Source organism: Musca autumnalis, unplaced genomic scaffold, assembly GCF_047663935.1.
Source record: "Musca autumnalis isolate F117 unplaced genomic scaffold, ASM4766393v1 scaffold_4, whole genome shotgun sequence".
NCBI lineage: Eukaryota > Metazoa > Arthropoda > Insecta > Diptera > Muscidae > Musca > Musca autumnalis.
The window spans coordinates 199,599,480-199,625,224 of NW_027411977.1; the positions used below are offsets into that span (position 1 = coordinate 199,599,480).

The 25,745-nt window shown below is 36.1% G+C and overlaps 1 protein-coding gene across 1 annotated transcript in view; it reads left to right on the forward strand.

Moving 5' to 3' along the window:
• Positions 1–25,394, forward strand: part of LOC141403208 (uncharacterized) — a 33,316-nt gene extending 7,922 nt beyond the window's left edge. Inside the window, exons 3-16 of the mRNA XM_073985390.1 lie at positions 6,444–6,600; positions 6,664–7,044; positions 7,113–7,221; positions 7,314–7,724; positions 7,782–7,896; positions 7,961–8,445; positions 14,419–14,522; positions 14,622–14,866; positions 21,932–22,088; positions 22,145–22,525; positions 22,595–22,703; positions 22,769–23,173; positions 23,223–23,337; positions 23,399–25,394. Of these exons, the coding sequence (XP_073841491.1) occupies positions 6,444–6,600; positions 6,664–7,044; positions 7,113–7,221; positions 7,314–7,724; positions 7,782–7,896; positions 7,961–8,445; positions 14,419–14,522; positions 14,622–14,866; positions 21,932–22,088; positions 22,145–22,525; positions 22,595–22,703; positions 22,769–23,173; positions 23,223–23,337; positions 23,399–23,917 (3,693 nt within the window). The 3' untranslated portion in view covers positions 23,918–25,394. The remainder of the gene's footprint in view (positions 1–6,443; positions 6,601–6,663; positions 7,045–7,112; positions 7,222–7,313; positions 7,725–7,781; positions 7,897–7,960; positions 8,446–14,418; positions 14,523–14,621; positions 14,867–21,931; positions 22,089–22,144; positions 22,526–22,594; positions 22,704–22,768; positions 23,174–23,222; positions 23,338–23,398) is intronic.
• Positions 25,395–25,745: the final 351 nt, after the last annotated feature.

The window sequence follows — 25,745 nt, forward strand, 5'->3', positions numbered from 1 at the left end:
CAAATTTCTAATTGGCTTTCAATATGTAGTCCACGAAGGACCGACCCTTTTTTTATATATTTCCATTCCCACAATACTGAACTCACTCGTTATTTTTGTTATAACCGGATGAGTTTTAAGCCTCGAGAGCTCTATACAGTTCGAATAAATAACACTGTACAACTAAATTGAACTTTTTTTTTAAATTACATGAAACCCCGCACAGATTATGAAAATCATGGATGTTAGGAGTCGTATGTCAGATAAAAATTCACTGGACAATAGCAGTAGACTATCCCCAAATTTTCACATACAATATCAGGAACCTACGACTTATCCTCATGACTTAATTTTTGATTTTAGTACTACAATACGTAATTTTACAAAGTCCGATCTGGGTTGTCAATATTTTCCCTATATATTTTCACCATAGATATTTCAAAAACAGTTTGGATCGAGCACACATAATCTTCTGAAAGAATTTATTATGAAAAACATCAATAAAATGTATTTTGTGACCGCAGATAACGAAAATGTGAATAAAAACGGTAGAATATGGTCCTAAATCATATATAAAAAGCGAAAGCTTCGAGAGATGTTAAATATTAAAGCTACAAATTTATTTTATTCTGAGACTCATAATGAAATTTGATTTGAAATATTTTTTCTTTTGACACAGTCCACAAAAAGTGCAGTATTTTAGGAGATTTTGGCTCAGTATGGAATAAATTTTAATTAAGAGTCTAAAAGTTTCAAAAATATTTGGGTGTTTTGTTGGCAAATTTGATGTATATATTTTCTTGATATATATTGTAAATACAGATTTCATTTATTCGGCGACTTATATTGAAATATGATGGAGAATATTTTTGTCTTTGACGTCTTCTATTTAGAATGAAGTTTTGTGGGACAAAACTTAATAAACTTAGATAAAGTACAACATTAACCCTAAAACGTGATTTTACTTTTGGCAGATTGCTGGCGTTTAGGTACGATTTAGAGTTCTGGTATATTCGGGGACATATAGCAAAATTTATTGCCAAATAATTTTGTAGAATATTTTGATCTGATACGATCTCATTTTAAAGGACTTTTTAAACGTTTTTGAAAAAATGGACCAAAAAGACCCCTTTAGTGACTCGCATGAGGGTTAATTTCTTTCATAAGAAGATACCCCACATTGTTGTCCGTAATATTGCCAAAGACACATTATACCTAAAATGCAAGGATTCCTAGGAATCGGATGTCGAATATTTCAAAACCTGTAGAAATGGGCGGAACTTCCCACGCCTATTTAGGTTACTTCTCGACGTAAACTTTCAAAACGCCGATACACGTGTCTTCTTTTTTTCGGTCCTCTTTCATAATCTGGCCGAATTATCTTTAATTTAATAATTTTTTTTTTTTGTACAGTGTAATGGACGTGGGGTATATTCATTAAGGAATTAGCATTTGATAGTGGTATGATATGACATGAAGAAGTAATTCAGATTTCATTGGAAGTTTCTCTCAAAAACAGCTTACAAACAAAAAATTTTTAAATATTTTCTTACAAAACTTGTTAATGATGTACATTTTCTGTTTAGAAACTTAAGAAAATATAAGTTATAATTTGAAATCTTCAAATATACAAACATTTTTATGAGAAAAAAATATAATAACTAGTTACAGTAGCTTAAAAAATTTTGTTCGACCAAACCATTTCGGGGGGGGCCCGGGCCCCCCCCCTGCGTACGTCCCTGGTACTAAATATGGTACCCTTTGTATTAGGCAAACGCGAAGATCTAGAATTCTGAAATTTTGAATGAGGTTCACTGATGGAGAGTTAGAAACTATAAGTGTACGAAAAGTACTAAAAGATACTAAATTTAGTACCATTTGGTATTACGTGAACGGATAGAGCTAATAATATAATATAATAATTGTTCCACAAACATCCCAGATGGGACAAGGGAGACTTCTCTCATATCAATGAGTGCACGCCGATTCATATTGGTTCAATGATATGGGACCTACTTTTTATTGCCGAGTCCGAACGGCGTATCTTACGACACCACTTGTAGAGAAGTTTTTCATGGTTTAAATACTCAGGAAATGTCGCCAGCATTACTGAGGGGGAATTTTGTCACCGTTGAAAATTTGATGTTGCTTGGCCTGGGATTCGAACCGTAGACCTTCTGAGTGCAAGGCGGACGTGCTAACCATTGCACCACAGTGGCCCCGGATAGAGCTAAAATCTTGAAATTTGGAATGAAAATTAGGGTTTAGAAGATGAGTTGATATAAGGAGGTGGTTTTGAAAATGTGTACTCATGTGTACGAATAGTACTAAATGGTACTAAATTTGGTACAATTTGAATTTGGGCGAACCGATAAAGTTGGAATTCTGAAATTTGGAATTACTATTACTGTTTGAGATATGGAGGTAGTTTTCGAAATTCGTACATATGGGTACGAAAGGTACTAAATAGTACCAAATAAGGTACAATTTGGATTTGCGGGAACGGATGGAGTTGGAATCCTGAAATTTAGAATTAGGATTACTGTCAGAGTGTAGGATAGAGGTATTTTGGAAATTCGTACTTTTGGGTACGAAAAGTACTAAATGGTACCAAATTTGGTACAATATGGATTTAAGTGATCGGATAGAGCTGGAATATTGAAATTTGGAATTAAGATTACTATTGGAGTGGAATCCTGGAATTTCGAATTAAGGTTATTGTTGGAGTCTAGGATTATTGGAGTCTAGAATGATTCTTATGTATACGAAAAGAACTAAAAGGTACTAAATATGGTACCCTTTGTATTATGTAAACGGGAAGAGCTAAAATTGTGAAACTTGGAATAAGGGTCACTGATGGAGAGTTGGAAAGATGTAGCAAAGGATTTTTGAAAATTCGACCTATGAGTGTACGAATAGTGATAAAAGTTACTAAATTTAGTACTAATTGTATATATTGAACGGATATAGCTAGAATCTTGAAATTTGGTATTGGAGTCAAGGTTGGGGAGTGACGATGATAATGGCTAATGGAAATTTTTACTTATGTACTAAATGGTACTAAATTTGGTATAATTTACATTTGGATAAACGGATAGAGCTGGAAACTTGAAATTTGGAAATAAGATTGCAGTTGGAGTGTAGGATAGATATATGGAGGTAGTTTTTTTAATTCGTACTTATGTGTAGGAAAAGTACTAAATTTGGTACAAATTGAATTTGGGTCAACGGATAAAGCTGGAATCCTAAAATTTGGAATTATGATTACTCTACAGAATTTACATGAGGAGGTAGGTTTCGAAATTCTTACTTATGTGTACTAAATTTGGTACAATAGTGCTGTTGGAGTACAGGATAGATGTATGGATTTGGTTTTAGAAATTCGTACTTATGTATACGTTTAGTACTAAATGGTACTGAAATCCTTAAAACTTGAAAGAAAGATTACTGTTGGAAGGGAGAATATGAAGGATTTCGATAGTTTTGGAAATTTCTGCTTATGTGTACGAAAAGTACTAAATGGTACAAAATATAGTTCAAATTGGATTTGGATCAGCAGATAAAGTTGAAACCTTAAAACCTAAAACTTGGAATAGAGATTACTGTTGGATATAGAGATAGTTTTGAAAATTCGTACATATGTGTACAGAAAGTATTAAATGGTACTAAATTTGGTATCATTTTACTGACTGATTGATTGATCAAGGCCCAGACCAAACAGCTGAAGCTAGAAACTTAAAGTTTTGTGTGAGGTCCCTCTTGGTTCGAAGGTGTCAGATAGGGTTGGGTTTTTAGAAATTCCGACTAGAAGGTTACGCAAAGTAATAAAAGGTACCTAATATGGTACCATTTGTATTGGGGGCTCGGGTAGAGCTAGAATTCCGTACTTTGAAATGAGGGTCACTTATGGTGTGCAGGAAAAGGGATTTCGAACTATAAATGTACGGAAAGTAATAAAATGGGCTAAATTTGGCACCATTTGGTATTATGTGAACTGATAGAGCTAAAAACTTGAAAATTGGAATGGTAATCAAGTATGGGAATTAGGGTTAATATAAGGAGGTGGTTTGTGTACGAAAAGTACGGAATGGTACTATCCGTTAACGGATAGAGCTGGAATCCTGAAGTTTGAAATAGGAATACTGTTGCAGTGTAATCTTGAGATATGGAGATAGTTTCGGAAATTCGTACTTATGGGTACGAAAAGTACTCAATTTGGTACAATTTGGATTTGGAGGAACGAATACAGCTGGAATTCTGGAATTTAGGTTTAAGATTACTGTTGGAGTGTAGAATTGGGATATGGAGAGAGTTTTAGATATTCGTACTAAATGGTACTACATTTGGAACAATTTGAATTTGGGTGAATGGATAGAGCTGGTAATTTGGAAATTCGTACTTATGTGTAGGAAAGGTAGTAAATGGTACTATATTTTGTATTGGTTGCAGGGAAAGTTTTTGAAATATGTACTATATTATTACGAAAGGTACTAAATGGTACACCCAATACAACGATAGTGTGCGGGGTTGAGATATGGAGGTGGTAATGAAATGTTGTACCATAAAGGTACGAAATTAATACAATGTACAACATTTGGTATTAGGTCTTTCTGGAATTCTGAATTTGTGTAAATCCATACTCTAAGTGTTCGAAAAATGCTAAATGGTACAACACTTGGAATAATTTTGGTATTAGATGAAGGGATAGAACTGGGTCACAAGTGATATGTTGGGTTGATATGAGGAGAAAATTGGAACTGGAATGAAATATATCTGGAATTCCGATATTTGGTAATATGGTAACTTTTGGTGAGTTATGTTGAAAGGATATAGCTGGAATTTTGATATTAGGGTCACTTCTGGTGCTTAAGTTCAAATAATTTGCAAAAATCGCTAAATTTTGTATAAGGTGAAATGATAGAATTGGGATTCTGAAATTTGGTGTGAGTGTCCCTGTTGATGTGTTTGTTATTAATACAAACGAATTTGAATTCGAATCGTCTTACAGAACCCCGTCATAAGTGTACGAAAAGTACCATTAGTTTTAGGCATGTTAGGAATCGAATTTTGTAATTTGAACAAAATTTTCATATTTTACTTTATAAGTTTTCAAAATATGAACGGGGTAAATAAAAAGTCTGTTTGCATCCCTCTTTCTATTAATGTAAACTTTTCGCTAACGAAGTAGCGGGCACATGCTAGTACACTCCATATTATGGTGGAGGGTATAAACATGTACGATTATAGAAAAAAATTGTTTAAAAAACCACGATTATGGAAAAAATTTAAAAAAAATGCTCGATTATTAAAAAAAAGTTAAAAAGTCCTCGATAATTGAGAAAATATTTTTGTTTAAAAGATGTACGATTATAGTTTAAAAAATCCACTATTATTGGAAAAATATTTATAAAAAATCCACGATTATAGATTTTTTTTGTTCAAATTCGCAATTGTTGAAAAAATATTGTTTAAAAAATCCTCGATTATTGAAAAATCATTTTTTAAAAAATCCCCGATTATTGAAAAATTATTTTTTAAAAAATCCTCGATAATTGAGAAAATATTCTGTAAAAAATCCTCGATTATTAAAAAAATATTGTTTATTTTAATTCTCTATTATTGAAAAAATATTGTTTAATAAATCCTCGATTATTAAAAAAATACTGTTTAAAAAATTTACAATTATTGAAAAACATTCTTTAGAAATCCACGATTACTTAAAAGATTTTGTTTAAAAAATGCACGATTATTTAAAAGATTTTGTTTAACAAATGCACGATTATTTAAAAGATTTTGTTTAAAAAATCCACGATTATTTAAAAGATTTTGTTTAAAAAAATCCGCGATTATTTAAAAGATTTCGTTTAAAAAATCCACGATTATTGAAAATATGGTGTTTAAAAAATCCACGATTATTGAAAAAACATTCTTTAAAAAAATCCACGATAATTGAAAAAAAAACATTCTTTAACAAAAATAAACGATTATTGAAAAAAAAAATATTTTATAAAAAATACACGATTATTGAAAAAGTGTTTTATAAAATATCCACGAATATTGAATAAAATATCTATAAAAAATCCATTATTATTGAAAATATATTTTATAAATAATCCACTATTATTGAAACAATATTTTATTAAAAACATTGAAGACATACCCCCATTATTACAACTTTCCTTTTGTTATTCTTTGGACTTAACGATCAGATTTATAGCTTTCTGGTTAACTCAAAGTTTAATGTGATCATTAAATTTGATGGAGGACATTTGTACTATTAATGTTTAATGTCAAATTTATATTTTAAAGCTTCCAATTTCTGTATTTTGCTCTTTAAAAACTAACCCTTAGCAAAAGGAAGAATATACTAATGGCCCATAATTTTTAAAAAATAATTTTTAAAAAATATTTGTTTAAAAAATCCACCTTCATTCCAAAAATTTTTGATAATTTGAAATGTATAGGGTTTTGTGGCATTCCAAGATGACATCCCCCGATTCGCTGAGACTTATCGTAAAGCCAGTGTGTATTCCATTTGGCGTTCATATGGACCTAAATTTTTGTTTGTGTATACAAGGGAGAAACAGAAAGAAGCTTATTTTGAGGATTTGTTATTTAAAAGCAAGTTGAACTCAAAATTAGGTTTTTTGTTTATTTTAATACAAAACCCTGTACTACTTTCAGATGCTGTCAACATATTAGTTGTTGAAGGGGAATATAAAAATTCCACCCAATTCAATATAAAAACTAATAAATTTGTAGGTTCTATTTTTGAAAAATATCACCAGCTGATACAAATAAGTCACTTTGATGCTATTAGCAGAACATTTGAACCAAATGTAAGTTTATTTTTACCTCATAAATTACAAAATTTACAAGGCCGAGAAATAATTGTTGGAGCTTTTGATTATCGTCCATTTATGGTGGTTGATTTTCAACGCTTGCCACAATATTACGATCACGCTGGCGATAATCTGAGACATTTGGCACATGTTGAGGGGACAGAAATGCGCATTGTCCATACATTTTGTGAGCTGTACAATTGTAGCGTTCAGGTGGATACGTGTAAGTTTGTTAATTTGTGATCCATAAATATTCTAATTTAATAAATATTTTTTTTTCTTAAATTTAAGCCGAAAAATCAGAATGGGGAATGATATATCCCAACTATACGGCTGATGGATTACTTGGCATGATGATAGATGGCCGGACTGATATGTCCATGGGAGCAATGTTTTGGTGGTATGTAACAAATATACTTGGGTCTGTTTTTTTGGGAACAGAATCTGATAAGTACATCTTGAAAATTTTCTAATTTCCTTTTTATTTGTTAGGTATTTGGCCTACCGAACAATCGATCAAACAACATTTTTGGGAAGATCTGGCGTAAGGTGCCTAGTACCTTTACCGACACGTATAAGCTCATGGGCTTTACCGATTAGTCCATTTTCGTATACTCTTTGGGTTGGTGTATTCTGTTGTTTGTGTTGGGAAACTGTGGCTTTGTTCCTGGCAAGATTTTTCGAAGAACGTATTGTATCACCACCGCCAGGAAACAAATACACCCTATGGTCCAGTCTGGAATTTGGTTGTACAACCACACTAAAACTATTTATATCTCAAGGTTCTAACTATGTGATAAATTCACATACCGTGAGGACAATTTTGTTTGCCTGTTATGTGATTGATATTATTGTGACCAGCATTTATACAGGTGGACTGTCATCGGTATTAACATTGCCAGAGTAAGTAGAAAGAAACATATTCTTGTGCGCAGTGTGCTCAGCTGATGTCCTTTGCAGACTTGATGAAGCTGCTGATTCTGTGGAACGTTTATATCGTCACAATTTAACGTGGACGGCTACTTCATATGATTGGGTTGCCTCAATAGCAGATGAGGAGACAGGAATAGTGGATGTTAGTTACCAAATTCTAATATTAATTTTTTAATATTTAAAACTGATTTCACATTTCCTTTTAGCCCATACTACATCGCCTGGTGGCCAACTATCGCATCAACAGCAGAGAAGATATGCGTTTAAAAGCTCAAACCGAAAACATGGGCTTTGCCTTGGAACATATGGAATTTGGTCATTTTGGCAATGGCCATTTTATTACCCCTGAGGCCCTTGAACGTCTTAAACTTATGGTTGATGACATCTACTACGTTTACACAGTGGCTATGGTACCACGTATGTGGCCCCTTTTACCGAAATATAATGATTTAATTTTAGCCTGGCATTCATCGGGTCTTTCGAAATTTTGGGAATGGAAAATTGTTGCCGACTATATGAATGCCAACGAACAGAATCAAGTGCAGGCATCGATGTATGGCCAGTTGAATACGGGTCCCGTTAAATTGGATATGGATAATTTTATTGGGTTAATTGTACCATGGATTGTCGGTATACTTATTAGTATTATAGTTTTTGTGGGTGAATGGAGTTATTATTGGTGGAATGAAAAAAAGGGGAAGAAGAATTAATATATTGAATTAATGATGAACTAAACAACATTTCAATCGCATTATCTATTTTTAATCTCTCTGTCACTAACGTTGAATTGCTTTATATGTTGCTTTTTGGATAAAATAATATTCGTAGTTCATGTTTAAAATAAATAAAACTAGTTTGAAAAATCGAAAATAAATGATAGTAACACAAATACAAAACATATTTCTACTTTACTCGTAACCTACATTTATTGGAGTTGGGTTATAACTCCTGAACTTGGCTTGCCTACTGATTTATTTAGGTTTCCCTCCAGAGAACATTTGTCCAATAAGAATAACTATGAGAGATTTCCACTCCTCTCTGTTCCTTGGTGTAACCCTCCATAATGATATTGCGAGTATAATTAAATTTGTCATTCCGTTTGTAACGCATCGAAATATGCATCGGATACCATAAAAAGTATAAAATTCTATGTCAATATGACCAAGCCGGTATGTCCGTCCGTCTGTTGAAATCAAGATACAGCTTGCAATTTTTAAGATAAAGCTTTGTTATTTCGTGTAGAAGTTTCTATTACTCCTAGGATGTTTGGTATTGGGCTATATCGGTCCACGTTTTGATATAGCCCCCATAGAACGGTACCACCCGATTTCCGGATTTTGGAAGGTTTTAGCCTCATTATCACACCGAAATGACTAAAATTTTCCCCAGAAACGTGTCGGTGCACGTCCACGCCTTAGTATAGCCCCCACAGAACGGTACCTCCCGATTTTAGGTATTTTGGAGTTTGTGTCCTCAATATTCCACCGAAATGGCTGAAATTTGGTATTTGGTCTCCGTTTGGGTTATTAAACGTTTCAAATGAAATTTGTCGGTATAGGTCCACGCCTTCATATAGCCCCCATAGAAAGGTACCTCCTGATTTTCGGTATTTTGAAGGTTTTAGCCTCATTATCACACCGAAATGGCTGAAATTTGGAACTAAGTCTTCGCTGGGGGTAAAAGCCTTTCTGACAGAAATTTGTAAGTATAGGTCTACGCTTTCATATAGCCCCCATAGAACGGTACCACCCGATTTTCGGTATTTTGAATGTATTAGCCTGATTATTACACCGAAATGGCTGAAATTGGTACTTAGTCTTCGTTGGGGGTATACAACTTTCCCCCAGAAATTTGTCAGTATAGGTCCACGCCTTAGTATAGCTCCCATAGAACAGTGCCTCCCTATTTCCGGTATTTTTGAGTTTGTGGCCCCAATATTCCACCGAAATGGCTGAAATTTGGTACTTGGTTTTCGTTTGGGGTATTAAACGTTCCATATGAAATTTGTCGGTATAGGTCCTCGCCTTCATATAGCCCCCATAGAACGGTACCTCCCGATTTTCGATATTTTGATGGTTTTAGCCCATTATCACACCGAAATGGCTGAAATTTGGAACTAAGTCTTCGCTGGGGCTAAAAGCCTTTCTGACTAAAATTTGTCGTTATAGGTCCACGCTTTCATATAACCCCCATAGAACGGTGCCACCCGATTTTCGATATTTTGAAGGTTGTGGTCACAGCAACAACGTAGGGGATGGTAGATACCAAGGAACGGTCCTGACCGGCTTTTACATGGCAAACCCCAGGATTTATCTTGGTCCCTCATCTCAAGTGGACACTGACCTGCCCGTGGTGTCACCTGGGGACCTGCCTTTAACACCCGTTAAAGGTAGTGAGCTAACATGTGCCGCTCGTTCACCCATAACAACGTTAAAAACATGGGTTTGGGCGTCGGGTTAGTAACCCTCCCCCAGAAAAACAGCCTACTATGAAAAACCGAAAGAAAAGAAAAACAAACCCCTCTAAAGTTGACGAACCCCGCAAACGTTTTAGGGACCATGATCTGCGAATCTGCACCTGGAATGTTCGCACTCTTTATAAAGAAGGTGCAGTTTACGCATTGGCAGATGTACTTGAAAAGTACAAGGCCGACATTACTGCCATACAGGAAATAAGATGTACCGGGAAAGGCGTCACAACAACACCTAAAGGTGACGCACTGTATTATAGCTGCCATGACACAAAGCATGAGTTTGGTTGCGTATTTGTTGTTGGTCGGAGGTTAAAACATCTGGTCTCCAGCTTCACCCCAGTGAATGAAAGACTCGCTGCAATTCGATTAAGAGCAAAATTCTTCAACATCAGCTTTATTTGCGCTCATGCTCCCACTGAAGACAAGGACGAGCAAACCAAAGATATATTTTACGAGCGCTTAGAAGAAACTTATGACCGTTGCCCTGCCCATGACATTAAAATTATACTAGACGATTTTAATGCCAAAATTGGAAAGGAGTATATCTTTGGTCCAACACTCGGGAAATTCAGTCTCCACAGTGAAACATCTGACAATGGTATGAGGCTAATAGATTTTGCAGCTGCAAAAAACATGGTGGTTAGCAGTACCAGAATTAAGAATCTCGATATTCATAAGGGCAAACGGCTGTCGCCAGATCAAAGAACAAGAAATCAAATTTGTGACGTTGTGATAGATGGAAGAAATGCATCCTCGTCCCGATAACACATCAGGACAATGGCAAAACATTGTCCACTCCATGTAAACAGCCGCAAAATCAGTACTTGGATACCAGATACCTGCACCAAGGAATTCGTGGTATGACCAGGAGTGTCGTGCTGCTACCGAAGAGAAAAATGCGGCATATAGGGCTACTTTACAATCAGTAGCAACGCGTAGCGCACGAGAGAGGTATCGGGGGAAAAGGAGAGAGGAGCAGAAAAAAGAGAGAGATGGAAAATCGGGAGTGTGAACAAATCGAGATGTACAGGAGACAGAATATAGTCCGAAAATTCTACCAGTTTTCCAAACTGTTGGTATCCAATAGTAGCGAAGCTGACGAAGATACCACAGATCCAATCCCAGAAGATGGTATTGAATGTATACCACCCGTCCAAGATTAGGTAGAGACAGCAATAAACCGGCTGAATAATAGTAAGGCATCATAAGCTGATGGCCTACCAGCCGAGCTGTTTAAAACCGGTGGCGACACGCTGATAAGGTGTATGCGTCAGCTATTTAGCTCCATCTGGCAGGAAGAACGCGTACCCGACGATTGGAACCTGAGCATCCAGTGTCCCGTCCATAAGAAAGGAGATAAGACTTTATGCTCCAACTATAAGGGCATAAGTCTTCTCTCTATCGCCTACAAGATAGTGTCTGGGATATTGTGCGAACGACTAAAGACCATGGTCAACGAAATAATTGGACCATTCCAATGTGGCTTTAGACCTGGCAACTCCAGCATTGACCAGATATTTACCCTGCGGCAAATCCTGGAGAAGACTCAAGGGATGCAGATCGACACCTATCACCTTTTTGTCGATTATAAAGTAGCCTTCGACAGCCCGCTACGTTCAAAGGTATTCCAAGCAATGTCTGAATTTGGTATCCCCGCAAAGCTCATTCGACTTTGTAAAATGGCTCTAACTGACACAAGATCTTTAGTTAAAATAGGAAAGAACCTCTCCGAAGAGTTTTGTACCAAAAGAGGTTTCAGGCATGGATATAGCCTTTCTTTTCAACATCCTTCTAGAAAAGGTTAAACGAGAGGCAAACGTCAAAAGAAGTGGCACAATCTACACCAATAGCCACATGTTACCCACTTATGCTGGTGATATAGACATCATGGGACGACCAGTAAAATAAGTAACCGATACTTTTATGAAGGTCGAAGGAGAATCTGCTAAAGTGGGTCTGGCGGTAAACGGCGAGAAAATCAAGCTGATGGTGTCGACGCGCAATGCGTTCATTGAGATCGGACCAACTGCTGAAGTTGGATCTTATAATTTTGAGGTAGTAAAAGACTTCGTATACCTCGGCACCGCCGTAAACACAACAAACGACATCAGTTGTGAAATAAAAAGAAGAATTGTATTGGCCAACAGATGCTACTTTGGCTTAAGTAAGCACTTTAAAAACAAAAGCCACAACTCGTCAAACAAAAAAAAACGCTTTAAAAAACACTGATAATACCCATGCTGATGTATGGTTCCGAAGCCTGGGTACTTGCGCACGCAGATAAGCAGTGTTTGGCGTGTTTGAGAGAAAAAATCTTCGAAAGATCTACGGACCTATCTGCGTTGGCCGTGAATATCGACGTAGTATGAACCACGAGCTGTATCTGCTATGCAACGACATCAATATAGTTAAACGTATCGAGATGCAGCGATTGCGTTGGCTAGGCCATATAATAGAATGAGCGATGATGAACCCCCTAAAACGCGTATAAATTAGAACGCGTATAAATAGATGGCGCAAACAAGTGGATGAAGAGATGACAAGGCGCGGTATTCCAAAAAGAGAAGCACAAAACAGAGAGAATTGGAGATCTATTCTTAGTTCGGTCTATGGAACAAAGGTTCTTGATTTTCGGTATTTTGAAGGTTTTACCGAAATATCTGAAATTTGGTATTTAGTCTTCCTTGAGTCTAAAAACTTTCCGCCAGAAATTTGTAGGTATGTGATATAGCCCCCATGGAACGGTATCTCCCGAATTTTGGTATTTTGAAGGTTAACCACATTGTTTTTTCGAACTTGCTGACATTTGAAATACTCAGGAAATGTCGTTAATATTCCACTGAAGGGTATTTCGCCGCCGTTGAAATGTTGATGTTGCCTGGCCTGCGAATCGAACCGCAGACCTTCTGAGTGCAGGGGGTTGTGCATACCATTGCACCACAATGACACCCGAGTTGAGTTTATACGACTCTGCAAATATATCCCTTATTTCAGTGAGATGTTTGGACAACACACAAAAAAATGTAAAGAGCCTTGTTGGAGCGTTGAAACCATGTGCAAGGCAAGTATTAAAAACATTACGAACACACAATGTCATTTACTTTCATTCGCATCTGTGCAGTTTTAACTGTGTATTGGCTATTTATTTTTATTGATTGCACGTGTTCCATAAAATTGCCTTCAGTTTATTTTTAAAAGCGCGTGCCGTAATTTAGAATTTCTAAATAAATAAACTGTTAATATATTTAGATATATATTTTACAATTCCTTGTAGTAAAGCTCGTAATTGCTCTACTGTTGCTAATAATATTTGCTAGTTGACTATAAAAGAACCTTTCTTACATCGGTTTAGCCAATTTTTTTTACTCTACATCATAAGAAGAATTAAAATTAAATTTAAATATCGAACCTATTGCTTTATATCAATTACTATATTAAATAATTCTTTTATATATAGATTTGAGTCCGATAATATTTAAACATTTAACTTTCCATTTTGTGGTAATTTTGAACCTCCCAAAATATTCTTGTTTAGTCACACCCTTCCACTATACTGCAGTGCTTTGGTTAGGGTGCGATTGTCAGCCTAAATAATATCAAAATTTTTTAACGATGGGGAAAAACCCTCAGCGTAATATTTTCCTAAATTTTTACACATTCCCACATACTCCATTTGTTGTCCGTCTTTGCCTTGTGCTTCTTAGTTCTATTGTTATTATAATGTAATCTTGATTCGATAAATTGAAATACAATAAAGTGCGAAATACATGGAAATAAATTTCCTACTTCACGATATTCGGTGGATTGCCATAACATATCCACATAACCCATAAAACGTTAAAAATATATATCAATTAAAAAAAACATCCATTTAAAAAAAAATGGGTATAAGGTTAGAGTTTAGACGTCTAGGTTTAGGGTAGCACTTGCATGGCTTGACCTTCGTTTTGCTGTCTTATTTTAAAAACATGCTGAAATAAATATGTAAAAATTCTTGTAAGACACAAGTCACTTAACAATTACATGTACATATTTAAATATATACCCACGTACACTTTGTTCCGCAAATATTCATGTACATATTTAAATAAATTATATGCATAATCAATTATTCACAAAATAAATAAATTGCAAACAAATTAACATTGCAAGTTATAGCAGAAAACATTTTGCTTGGCAATAATTCCTTAGAACATCTTCACATTTTGCTAGAAACGGAAGTATAGCTCGCAAAGAAAAAAACGCAATGATAGCAATTGAATCAGGTCATTGGCCAACTGTTATTAATATAATATGTAAGTATGATAGCTTTAAAACTAATGTTCTATATTTTATGTAATCAAAAATAAATGGTTTTAACTTTATTATTTTCTTTACAATTTTCTTCCTTAAAGTGCATTCGTATTTTTCGAATTTAACTACAACTTGTGTATTGAGGCATAAGGATTTTGATATGCCCTGGCCTACAGGTGTAAACTATAATGCTTATTTGCAAATCAACCCTTGGTCCTTAAATGAATCCTTTACCAACGAGATCTACAATTTTACACAACAAGATACGTATTACAACAAAAATGGTGTATTCTATGATAGTTGGACAAAGAAATATGTGGCAGCTATAAAACAAACAAATTGTGAGGTAAAGTAAAACTGCCTATTCTTAGTTGGTTTTCGCCCAGAAGTTGTCAACAAAATACTGTTCCTACATACGGTGGCTAACGGAAAAATTTTCTTATATCCAATACACAGAATTGTTCAGATCTCCCGACACGTCTGGGTAACAGTGAAATTTGCCAAGTTGTGAAAAAAGAAAGGTATTTGTGACAATCAAGTATAATTGTTCCCCAAACAACCCATACGGGACAAGGGAGACTTCTCTCATATCAATGAGTGCAGCCGATTCATATTAGCTCAATGATATGGGACCTACTCTTCCGAACGGCGTGTCTTACGACACCATTTTGTGAGAAGTGACTGTCAAGTACGTAGCCAAAAATACGTCTCAACAACAGGAAGAAGACTAAATAACAAATCTCAGCAAGTTCGATAAAACATTGTGGCTAACCTTCAAAATACCGAAATTCGGGAGGTACCGTTCCATGGGTGCTATATCAAAACGTCGATCTATACCTACAAATTTCTGGCGGAATGTTTTTGGAATCATAAAAGCCTAAATACCAAATTTCCGATATTTTGGTAAAACCTTCAAAATACCGAAAATCAAGAGGTACGCTTCTATGAGGAATATAGGAACCCACGGACCTATACTGATAGTTCTCTTCTGTCATATTCTTTAACCACATGGAAGACATGGAGTAACAAGTCTTTCGGTGTGATATTGACGTCACAACCTTCAGAACTACGAAAATCGGTACCCCTATGGAATTAAGCCAAAACACCAAATTTCAGCCATTTCAATTGATTGTTGTGGCCATAACCTTCAAAATACCAAAAATCGGGTGGTACCGTTCTATGGCGCTATATGAAGGCTTGGACCTATACCGACAAATTTCATATGGGAAGTTTTATACTCCAAATGAAGATCAAATAACAAATTTCAGCCATTTCGGTGGATTATTGTGGCCACAACCTTGAAAATACCGGAGATCGGGAGGTACCGTTCTATGGTATCAAATTTCATACAGAAAGTGTTATACCCTAAATGAAGACTAAATACCAAATTTCAGACATTTCGGAGTAATATTGAGGCCATAACCTTCAAAACACCAGAAATTTGGGAGGTAACTTTCTATGGGGGCTATATGAAGGCGTGGACTTATACCGATAAATTTCATATGGAGAGTTTTATACCCCAAATGAAGACCAAATACCAAAATACAGCCATTTCGGTGGATAATTGTGGCCACAACTTTCAAAATACAGATCATCGGGAGGTACCGTTCTATGAGGGCTATATTAAGGCGAGGACATATACCAACAAAATTTCTGGGGGAAAGTTTTATTTCGATGTGTTACAAACGGAATGACAAATTTTATTATACTCTCCATATTATGGTGGAGGGTATAATACCATATCGGGGGTGCTGTCTGTAATTAGGAAGTTTTCTGACGGCTGGAAATCCTAATTACCAATTATAACAAATTTGGGCCGAATATGCAGATTAAAACTTCAAAATACCTGAAATCAGCCGAAACGGTTATATGCGGTAACTAAATGTGGACCTATGTCCACAATTTTTGGCGGAGAAGTCTTATGCTGCAAGTTGTAGCTAAGTTTCGTGACTGCAGGAACATCAAATGTCAAATTACGGGTAGTTCAGTCAACAAATGTAACCCAGCAAAATTTGAAGGAAGGGGTTCCATGTGATGAAGTGATTTCATGACATCTTTTGCATTGGTTCAAACTATGTCGTGAAAGATCCGACCTTTTCAATAGCATTTGAACCAATGCAAAGGAAGTCGCGAAAGATCGGATCTTTTCATCAGCATTTGAACCCATGCAAAGGAAGCCGTGAAAGATCCGATCTTTTCATCAGCATTTGAACTCATTCCATTGATTCAATAGAGATGAATTTTGTGTTTTTATTTATACACATTTTCTAAATATATAAGATTAATTATTTACAATAGGCTTGATGTTGTCGACGAATCGAAATCACAACCAACGTTGTTAAAACTCCTGTCGTAATTATAATGTCATTGCAAAGTTTTGGTGAAAATGGCATGCCAAATCATTGGTGGAAATTACATGCCAAAGCATTGGTGAAAATGATATGTTAAAGCATTGGTGTAAATGACATGCTTTGGATCCAAAAATTAATAGCATCTTTTGGGGTCCACGCTCATATAAAATTCATCGATGAAGATGCTAAAAAGATGACATGCCAGATCACTTGCACCCATGATTGAATGGCATCCTTGGCATCGAACATTTTGCTGGGAAGTAAAACCCTGAAAATATCTGGAGGTATCGTTATATGGAGGCTGTACAAAAAAGTGTACCTATGTTGAAAATTTTGGGCGGAGAAGTTATGTGACCTCTAACAACATCAAATGTCAACTTACATTAGTTCGGTTACAAGTTGTAGCTAAAGTTCTCAAATTACCGAAAATCGGTAGGTAACGTTATATGTACTCTAAATAACTCTGGCAATAGACAGAGAGATGAAAACACAGACATGGCTGTGTAAGGCGAAATTTGGTATTTAGGGTTCAAAATGGTCAAAAATACTTCTTCACCAAAAATTGTGGTCCTAGGTGGAATAGCCCCCATTTAATGGTACTTAACGGTTTAAGGCATTTTTATACTCGGTTTGAAATATTTGAATTAATAATTTTGCATTTTTATGCCATCAGCATTTATGCTATATACACTTTCATACGGGCAAAATGTGTCTCATCGAAATGATGGTTTTGGACCCCAGGTATGTTTGGACCAAATGTGTTTCAGACAATTTGGAGTCGATTGAGCAATGTCCGTCCGTCTGTCTGTCTGGCTGGATTCGATCCAGAATCTGGCTTTCGTAATATTTTGTCCAAACTTAGTTTAAGTTCGAAGATGGGCTATATCGGTCCACTTCTTCCGGTACCTCCCCCACAAAAGTTCGAAAATGTTCGGTAAATTTGTGCGCTCGATAACTCTTGAAGGAAGCAACCGATTTGATCCATACTTTGCACATCATGAAATTTCTACTAAACTTAGATGTGGTTACAAAATGGACTCAATCGGTTCACTCCTTCGGGTACCTCCCACACAAAATTTCGGATAATTTCAGATTAGGACCTGCTCTCGAATTGCTTTGATTTTTGTTGCAACAACTTGTATTCATTGCCCCCCATACGACGCTACAAGTTTCATCAGGGGCAAGTCCATACTTCCTGAGAAAATAGCCTGAAAGATGCAAAAAGCCCGTATAACACCGTGTGTAGTGGATGGAGCGCAAGATAACTCTCGAACGGATCTGCCGATTCAGTCCAAAATTTGGCGTTCCTAATTTTTTTTTTCCAAACATAGTTTAAATTTGAAGATAAGCCATATCGGTACACTCCTTCGGACAAATTGTGCGCTCGATAACTTTTGAAGGGAGTGACCGATTTAATCCATACTTTGCACATCCTAATATATCTACCAGATATAGATCAGGTTCGAATATTGACTAATTTGTCTACTCCTTCCTCTCACACACAATTTCGGATAAGTTCACTTTAAGACCTGCTCTCGAATCACTTTGATTTTTGTTGAAGCGATTTGCATTCGCTACATCCATTACGACGGTAAAAGTTTTTTCAGGGGCAAGTCCGTATTTCTGAGGAAAACAGCCCTAAAGATGTAAAAAATCCCTATGTCACCATATGTGGCTGTCGGAGAGCACGATAATTCTCGAACTGTTCAACCGATTTGGTCCAACATTTGTCTTCGTCATATTATATCCAAACTTAGTTTCATGGGGCAACTCGGTCTACAACTTCCGGTACTTCTCCCCAATATTTAAAAAATGTCACTAAAATGCTAGGACGATATCACTTGAATGGGGCAACCAATTTGGTCCAAACTTTGGATCTCCTAATATTTTGTCAAAATTTAGTTTAACTTCTAAAATGGCCCATATGGGTCCTCCCTAAGGGTACCTCCCCAATAAAGGTTCAACATTTGTGTCTTAGTGCAGTTAATTCCTAAACCAGATTTTTGTCGGCAAGTTCAAATGTCCAAAAAGGGCAACACAATTCTGAAGAGACCTTAAATACATTCGATCTGTCCGTAGGTGCAAGTTTCACTTCACATTGGCTGAGGGTATATATCCGACTGACACTTTTTTACTTGTTCTATTGCAATTTCAATCATACTATATAGAATATGTTAACAGTTCGCGAATTCTAAAAGGGTGAAACTCGGATTCATCGATTGTAAAACATTTTTGTTTTTTACCATATACAGTTTCGAAAATGTATATCGTATCGGGTACTGCCATCTCACAGCATTTTTCATTTAGTTTCTTTTGACTTAACTAGGTAACATCGTTCCATTATGGCATCTCTCAGACGTCATTCCAATTGATTGCAAAATATATCTTTCCGCTGCGTTGTCTTTTCTTCCTCACGACATGGCTGACAATAAGACTCATGTTGAAGAATTGCAATTTAAAAAATTTTCCATGTCGTGGCATTTCTTTAAATATATATTTTTTAAATAACAACTTATATCGCGCGACATGCCGTTATTAATAAATAAAATAAAATTCTAAGACGATCTAGCCATGTCCGTCTGTCCGTCTGTCTGTCCGTCTGTTGTAATCACTCTAGCGTCCGCAATAATTGAAATAGAGTGCTGAAATTTTGCAACCGAGGGTCTTTTTTCCATACGCAGGTCAAGTTCGAAGATGGGCTATATCGGTCCACTCTTTGGTATAGCCCCCATATAACGGTACCTCCGGATTTGAGGTATTTTGACGTTCTTCGCCACATTTGCAAGACCGAATTAGCTATAATTTGGCACTTAGGGTTCCTAGTGATCAACAAAATTATATACCAAAGGATATGGGCATAGGTCCATGTTTTGGTACAGTCCCCATATAACAGTACCTCCCGATTTTCGGTATTTTGAGAATTTTAGCTACAATTTTTAACCGAACTAGCTGTAATTTGACATTTGAGGTTCTCATTGGTCATGAAACGTCTCCACGAAACATCGTCAACATAGGTCCATGTTTTGGTATACTCCCCATATAACGGTTCCTCCCGATTTTCGCATTTTGAGAATTTTAGCCACAATTTTTAACCGAACTACCTGCAATTTGACACTTGACGTTCTCAATGGTCACGAAACATCTCCACGCAACATCGTCAACATAGGACCATGTTTTGGTATGGCCCCCTTAAAACCGTACCTGCCGATTTTCGATATTTTGAGCATTCTAGTTACAATTTTTAACCGAACTAGCTGTAATTTGACATTTGAGGTTCTCAGTGGTCATGAAACATCTCCACGAAACATCGTCAACTTAGGTCCATGTTTTGGTATAGCCCCCATATAACGGTACCTCCCGATTTTCGGTATTGTGAGAATTTTAGCTGCAATTTTTAACCGAACTAGCTGTAATTTGCAATTTGAGGTTCTCAGTGCTCATGAAACATCTCCACCAAACATCGTCAACATAGGTCCATGTTTTGGTATAGCCCCCATATAATGGTACCTCCCGATTTTCGGTATTTTGAGAATTTTAGCTACAGTTTTTAACCGAAATAGCTGTAATTTGATATTTGAAGTTCTCAGTGGTCATAAAACATCTCCAACGAAACATCGTCAACATAGGTCCATGTTTTGGTATAGCCCCCATATAACGGTATCTCCCGATTTTCGGTATTTTGAGAATTTTATCTGCAATTTTTAACCGAACTAGATGTAATGATCGGTATTTTGAGAATTTTAGCTACAATTTTGTCTATTCAAAAATAATCGTCAATATACATATGTCCATGTTTTGGTATATCCCCCCATATAACTGTGGTCACGAAATTTCTTCGCTAAAATTCGTCAATATGGGTCCATTTTTGAGGGTCTACATTGTTTTGATGAAACTACCCTCAATTTGACTCTTGAAGTTCCCTGCAGCTATAAAACTTTTCCGCCAAAAAAATTTAAAGATAGGTTGACTCTTTGATATAGCCCCGTAAATGGTACCTTTCACCTACCTGAACACATTTTTTTTAGATTAGATTAGATTAGATAACACTGTGCAAAAAAATGCCGGTGAAAGTCTGGGGCACGGAAAATCCCTTTTAGAGAAGAAAGGCCTTGGTGAGTATATTATGAACCCCGAAGGACAGATCCGAAGGACAGATAATGCGGAAGTTCGACTCACGGCGCATCTGTTCTTCGGGGTTTTTAATATAAACACACCAAAGGCTTTCATCTCCAAAATGAATTATCTCTGCCCCAACATTTATGTTCAGAGTGTAATTTAAGCAATAGTTTGAGGCAGTAGGAGTCTATCCATTGTCGAAAAGTTGTTCCACCTAAAATTGTGAAAGGACCCTAATTATTCCATTTTAATTAAAACTATTTTATGGCGGAGGGTATAAAAAGTTCGGCCCGGCCGAACTTAACGACTTTTTACTTGTTTAAATAACAACTTATATCGCGCGACATGCCGTTGTTATTTATGGATTAGTTTTGTAATGAGTATTATTGTTGGAAATGTTGCGGATTTTTTAAAATATTTTTTTTTATATGTTCTTGATCAGGGTAAAATTCTAAGTCAATATAGCCATGTCCGTCTGTCCGTCCCTCTGTTGAAATCAAGATACAGCTCGCAATTTTTAAGATAAAGCTTTGTAATTTGCTGTAGAAGTTTCTATTACTCCTAGGATGTTTTGTATTGCAAATGGGTTATATGGGTCCACGTTTTGATATAGCCCCCATAGAACGGTAGCACCCGATTTTCGGTTTTTGAACGTTTTAGCTTCATTATCACACCGAATTTGGTATTTAATCTTCGTTGGAATTATAAAACTTTCCCCCAGAATTTTGTCGGTATAGGTCAACTCGCTTCTATTCAGACGCTCTCAGGATTCATATTGGGTGCGAGTGTTCATTAAGGCCGTCACCCATGTTGAGCAGTGCTCCTGAGACACTGTAAATAATAATAATAATAAACCCTTAAAAATCTGAATGCTTCTTGGATATGGACTTCGTACAATGAATACCCTATATATGTATAACTTCTCACTTTATTTTCCGTTCCAGGGCTTTGTGGCATTTCAAGATGACATTCCCAGATTTGCTGAGACGTATCGTAAGGCCAGTGTTTATTCCATTTGGCGGTCAACAGAGGCAAAATTTCTCTTCGCCTATACGAAGGAGAATCAGCAGGGAGATTATTCACAGGATTTGTTATTTAAAAGTAGATTTATTGATTATCTTATTTGTTAATATTTTTAATTATACTTTAAATTTTAGATGCCGCCAACATTTTAGTTATTGAAGGGGAATATACAAATTCGTCACGGTTCTCTATAAAAACCAATAAATTTGTTGGTTCCTTCTTTGAAACACCACATGAATTAATCGAAATTAGTCAATTTGATGCTATTACAGGAAAATTTGTACCCAATATTGATTTATTTCCACGAAACAAATTACAAAATTTACAAGGCCGAGAAGTAATTGTTGGTGCATTTGATTATCGTCCATTTATGGTGGTGGACTTTCAACGCTTGCCTGAATATTACGATCGTGCTGGAGATAATCCACGTCACCTGGCCCATGTTGATGGTACAGAAATGCGTGTTGTTCATACATTTTGTGAGATTTACAATTGTAGTGTTCAGGTGGATACATGTAAGATGATGGATGGGGAGGGAAGCCAAAGACATTATGTAAAAAAAAATATTCAATTTTTTTTTTCAGCTGAAAAAGAAGAGTGGGGTATGGTATTCCCTAATTACACAGCCAATGGTTTAATGGGTATGATAATTGATGGCAAAACCCACATCGGCATGGGAGCAATGTATTTGTGGTAAGTGAGCCTTAGAAAACTTTCCACCAATATCTTGATGAATAAATTTAACCCTTGCAATTCAGGGACCTGGCCTATAAGTCCATAGATCAAACAATATTTTTGGGAAGATCCGGTGTAACGTGTCTGGTACCAGCCCCCACTCGCATTACCAGTTGGAATCTACCAATTTCCCCATTTCAATTGACGCTGTGGTTAGGTGTATTCTGCTGCTTGTGTTGGGAATGTGCGGCATTATTTTTGGCCAGATATTTTGAAGAGAGAGTGGTGGAACAACAAGAAAATCCCTCAATATGGTCAAGCATACAATTTGCCTATATAACCACATTGAAATTGTTTATCTCGCAAGGTTCGGATTATGTGGTAAATTCACATACCGTCAGGACCATATTGTTTGCATGCTATATGATTGATATTATTGTGACGAGTATTTATGCGGGTGGTTTGTCGGCAATATTGACATTACCAGAGTAAGTAGGCATAAGTTTTGTTTTCTTCACTTATTTTGTTTTATTACAGGTTAGAGGAGGTAGCCGATTCTGTGGAACGCTTATATCGCCATAATATAACATGGACAGCCACTTCATATGATTGGATTGTCTCCATAACGGATAAAGAACATGAGGAAACAGATGTAAGAATTGGAAACAATTTTTAATTTGGCAAATAAAACTGAAAAACAACGTCTCTTTTAGCCTGTTTTTCGCCGCCTTTTGGCCAACTACCGTGTCAATAGCATGGATGAAATGAAACGTAAAGCTAAAACTGAAAACATGGGCTTTGTCTTGGAACGCATGGCATTTGGTCATTTTGGTAATGGTGATTTTATTACTCCCGAAGCCTTGGCTCGCCTCAAACTTATGATTGACGATATCTATTATCAATTTACTGTGGCCATGGTACCTCGTATGTGGGCCCATTTGCCAAAATACAACGATTTAATATTGGCCTGGCATTCATCGGGCCTGTCGCAATATTGGGAATGGAAAATTACCGCCGACTATATGAATGCCAATGAACAAAATCAGGTGCAGGCATCAATGTATACCCAGGACGATACTGGGCCCGTTAAATTGGATATGAAAAATTTCGCCGGCCTTATTGTACCGTGGATTGTGGGTATAATTATAAGTATTATGGCTTTTATAGGAGAATGGATTTACTACTGGTGGTCGAAGAGAAGGGAATCTAGAGTGATTATACTGGGGAAGTGAACATTTTTTGTTTGTATGGAAATCAGATATTGTCAATACTTTTGGAATTTAGTAGGATAGCACGAGTTCCTCTATTCGTTTCACTGGTCTATCTAAATCTGAGAAGAAGTGTGTTATACTCGTATTTGACGTAGGGTTGATATGATTTAAAATAGTAATAAATTGGTCTATAACTGAGATGTTAAAGAGAAGTATATTATGAAAACAACAAAAAATAGAGTCCAAAAGTGATAAAAAGCACCGAGATCGTGATTAGACTCAGACTTCTGTCTTCTTTTCTTTAACCTAAATTATTTTCGTTGTTGGCTTTGTATTGTTTGACTGCAAAATAATACTTGTTGTGTATTTATTTCAGCTAAAGTCCATACTTTGTTGCTTCAAAATTTGAGGAAACAAAATGTTTAACAGTGGGTATTGAAATTGATTACTACGAGCGGAGGCAGAGAAGACTATAGTTTCGGAAGCAGCCAAACTTCCTCATCAGTTCTCTTAACCGCTGACTCTGTATCAATAAACATGTCAATAAGAGTGATCTCTGCTTACTGCAAACAACACTACTTATGCTTGTCGTCTTTGCGATGCAAAGACAGCATAAAAACAGTAGTGGGTATATGATTTTGATTATTCTGACTCAATTGTGCGGTCAACAGATTTAGGAGGATGCAGAAAATTTCTCGTTCTGTTTAATTTTCTGGTCACTCTTATTGACCTGTTTATTGATACAGAGTCAGCGGTTAAGAGAACTGATGAGGAAGTTTGGCTGCTTCCGAAACTATAGTCTTCTCTGCCTCCGCTCGTAGTAATCAATTTCAATACCCACTGTTAAACATTTTGTTTCTTTAAATTTTGAAGCAACAAAGTATGGACTTTAGCTGAAATAAATACACAACAAGTATTATTTTGCAGTCCAACAATACAAAGCCAACAACAATAACAGGCAATCAGCACGGCCTTACTTGTTGACTACGCATAAAGTAAAAACAACATTTTGTTGTGATCTCTGCTTACTGCAAACAACACTACTTATGCTTGTCTTCTTTGCGATGCAAAGACAGCATAAAAACAGTAGTGGGTATATGATTTTGATTATTCTGACTCAATTGTGCGGTCAACAGATTTAGGAGGATACAGAAAATTTCTCGTTCTGTTTAATTTTCTGGTCACTCTTATTGACCTGTTTATTGATACAGAGTCAGCGGTTAAGAGAACTGATGAGGAAGTTTGGCTGCTTCCGAAACTATAGTCTTCTCTGCCTCCGCTCGTAGTAATCAATTTCAATACGCACTGTTAAACATTTTGTTTCTTCAAATTTTGAAGCAAGCAAGTATGGACTTTAGCTGAAATAAATACACAACAACTAAATTATTTTCTTTAGAAATTAGTAAGTAATTTTAGAGTCACGTGTCTGTTGATTAATAAAAACAAATATTTGTTGTCCTGTAGAAAATGTAGTTAATTAATAAAATATATAAAGCCATCCTAAATGCCTAACTCTGATAAAAAAAATTATCTGTTGGTACCTTTATATAGTGAATACACCAAAAAATGGACCCATGTGGACAATTATTGTGACCGGTAATACATCCAATTTTTCAATTATTTTCAAAATCGCGCTACAGGTCGCAATTTTGATCGGATCGTCACGAAATTTTGGGAGTTAATGGGGGTCCCACAGAGGAAGAAGCCTATTGATTTTGATGATGGTCGGATAGTATTCAGGGGTCGAAATGGGCAACAATGTATTTGGAGAAAAGGTCAACGTTTTATTCCAAAGCCAATAGCTCTGTTTCTTTAAGAGGTATATCAAAAGGCTGTCGTAGGTGGTCAA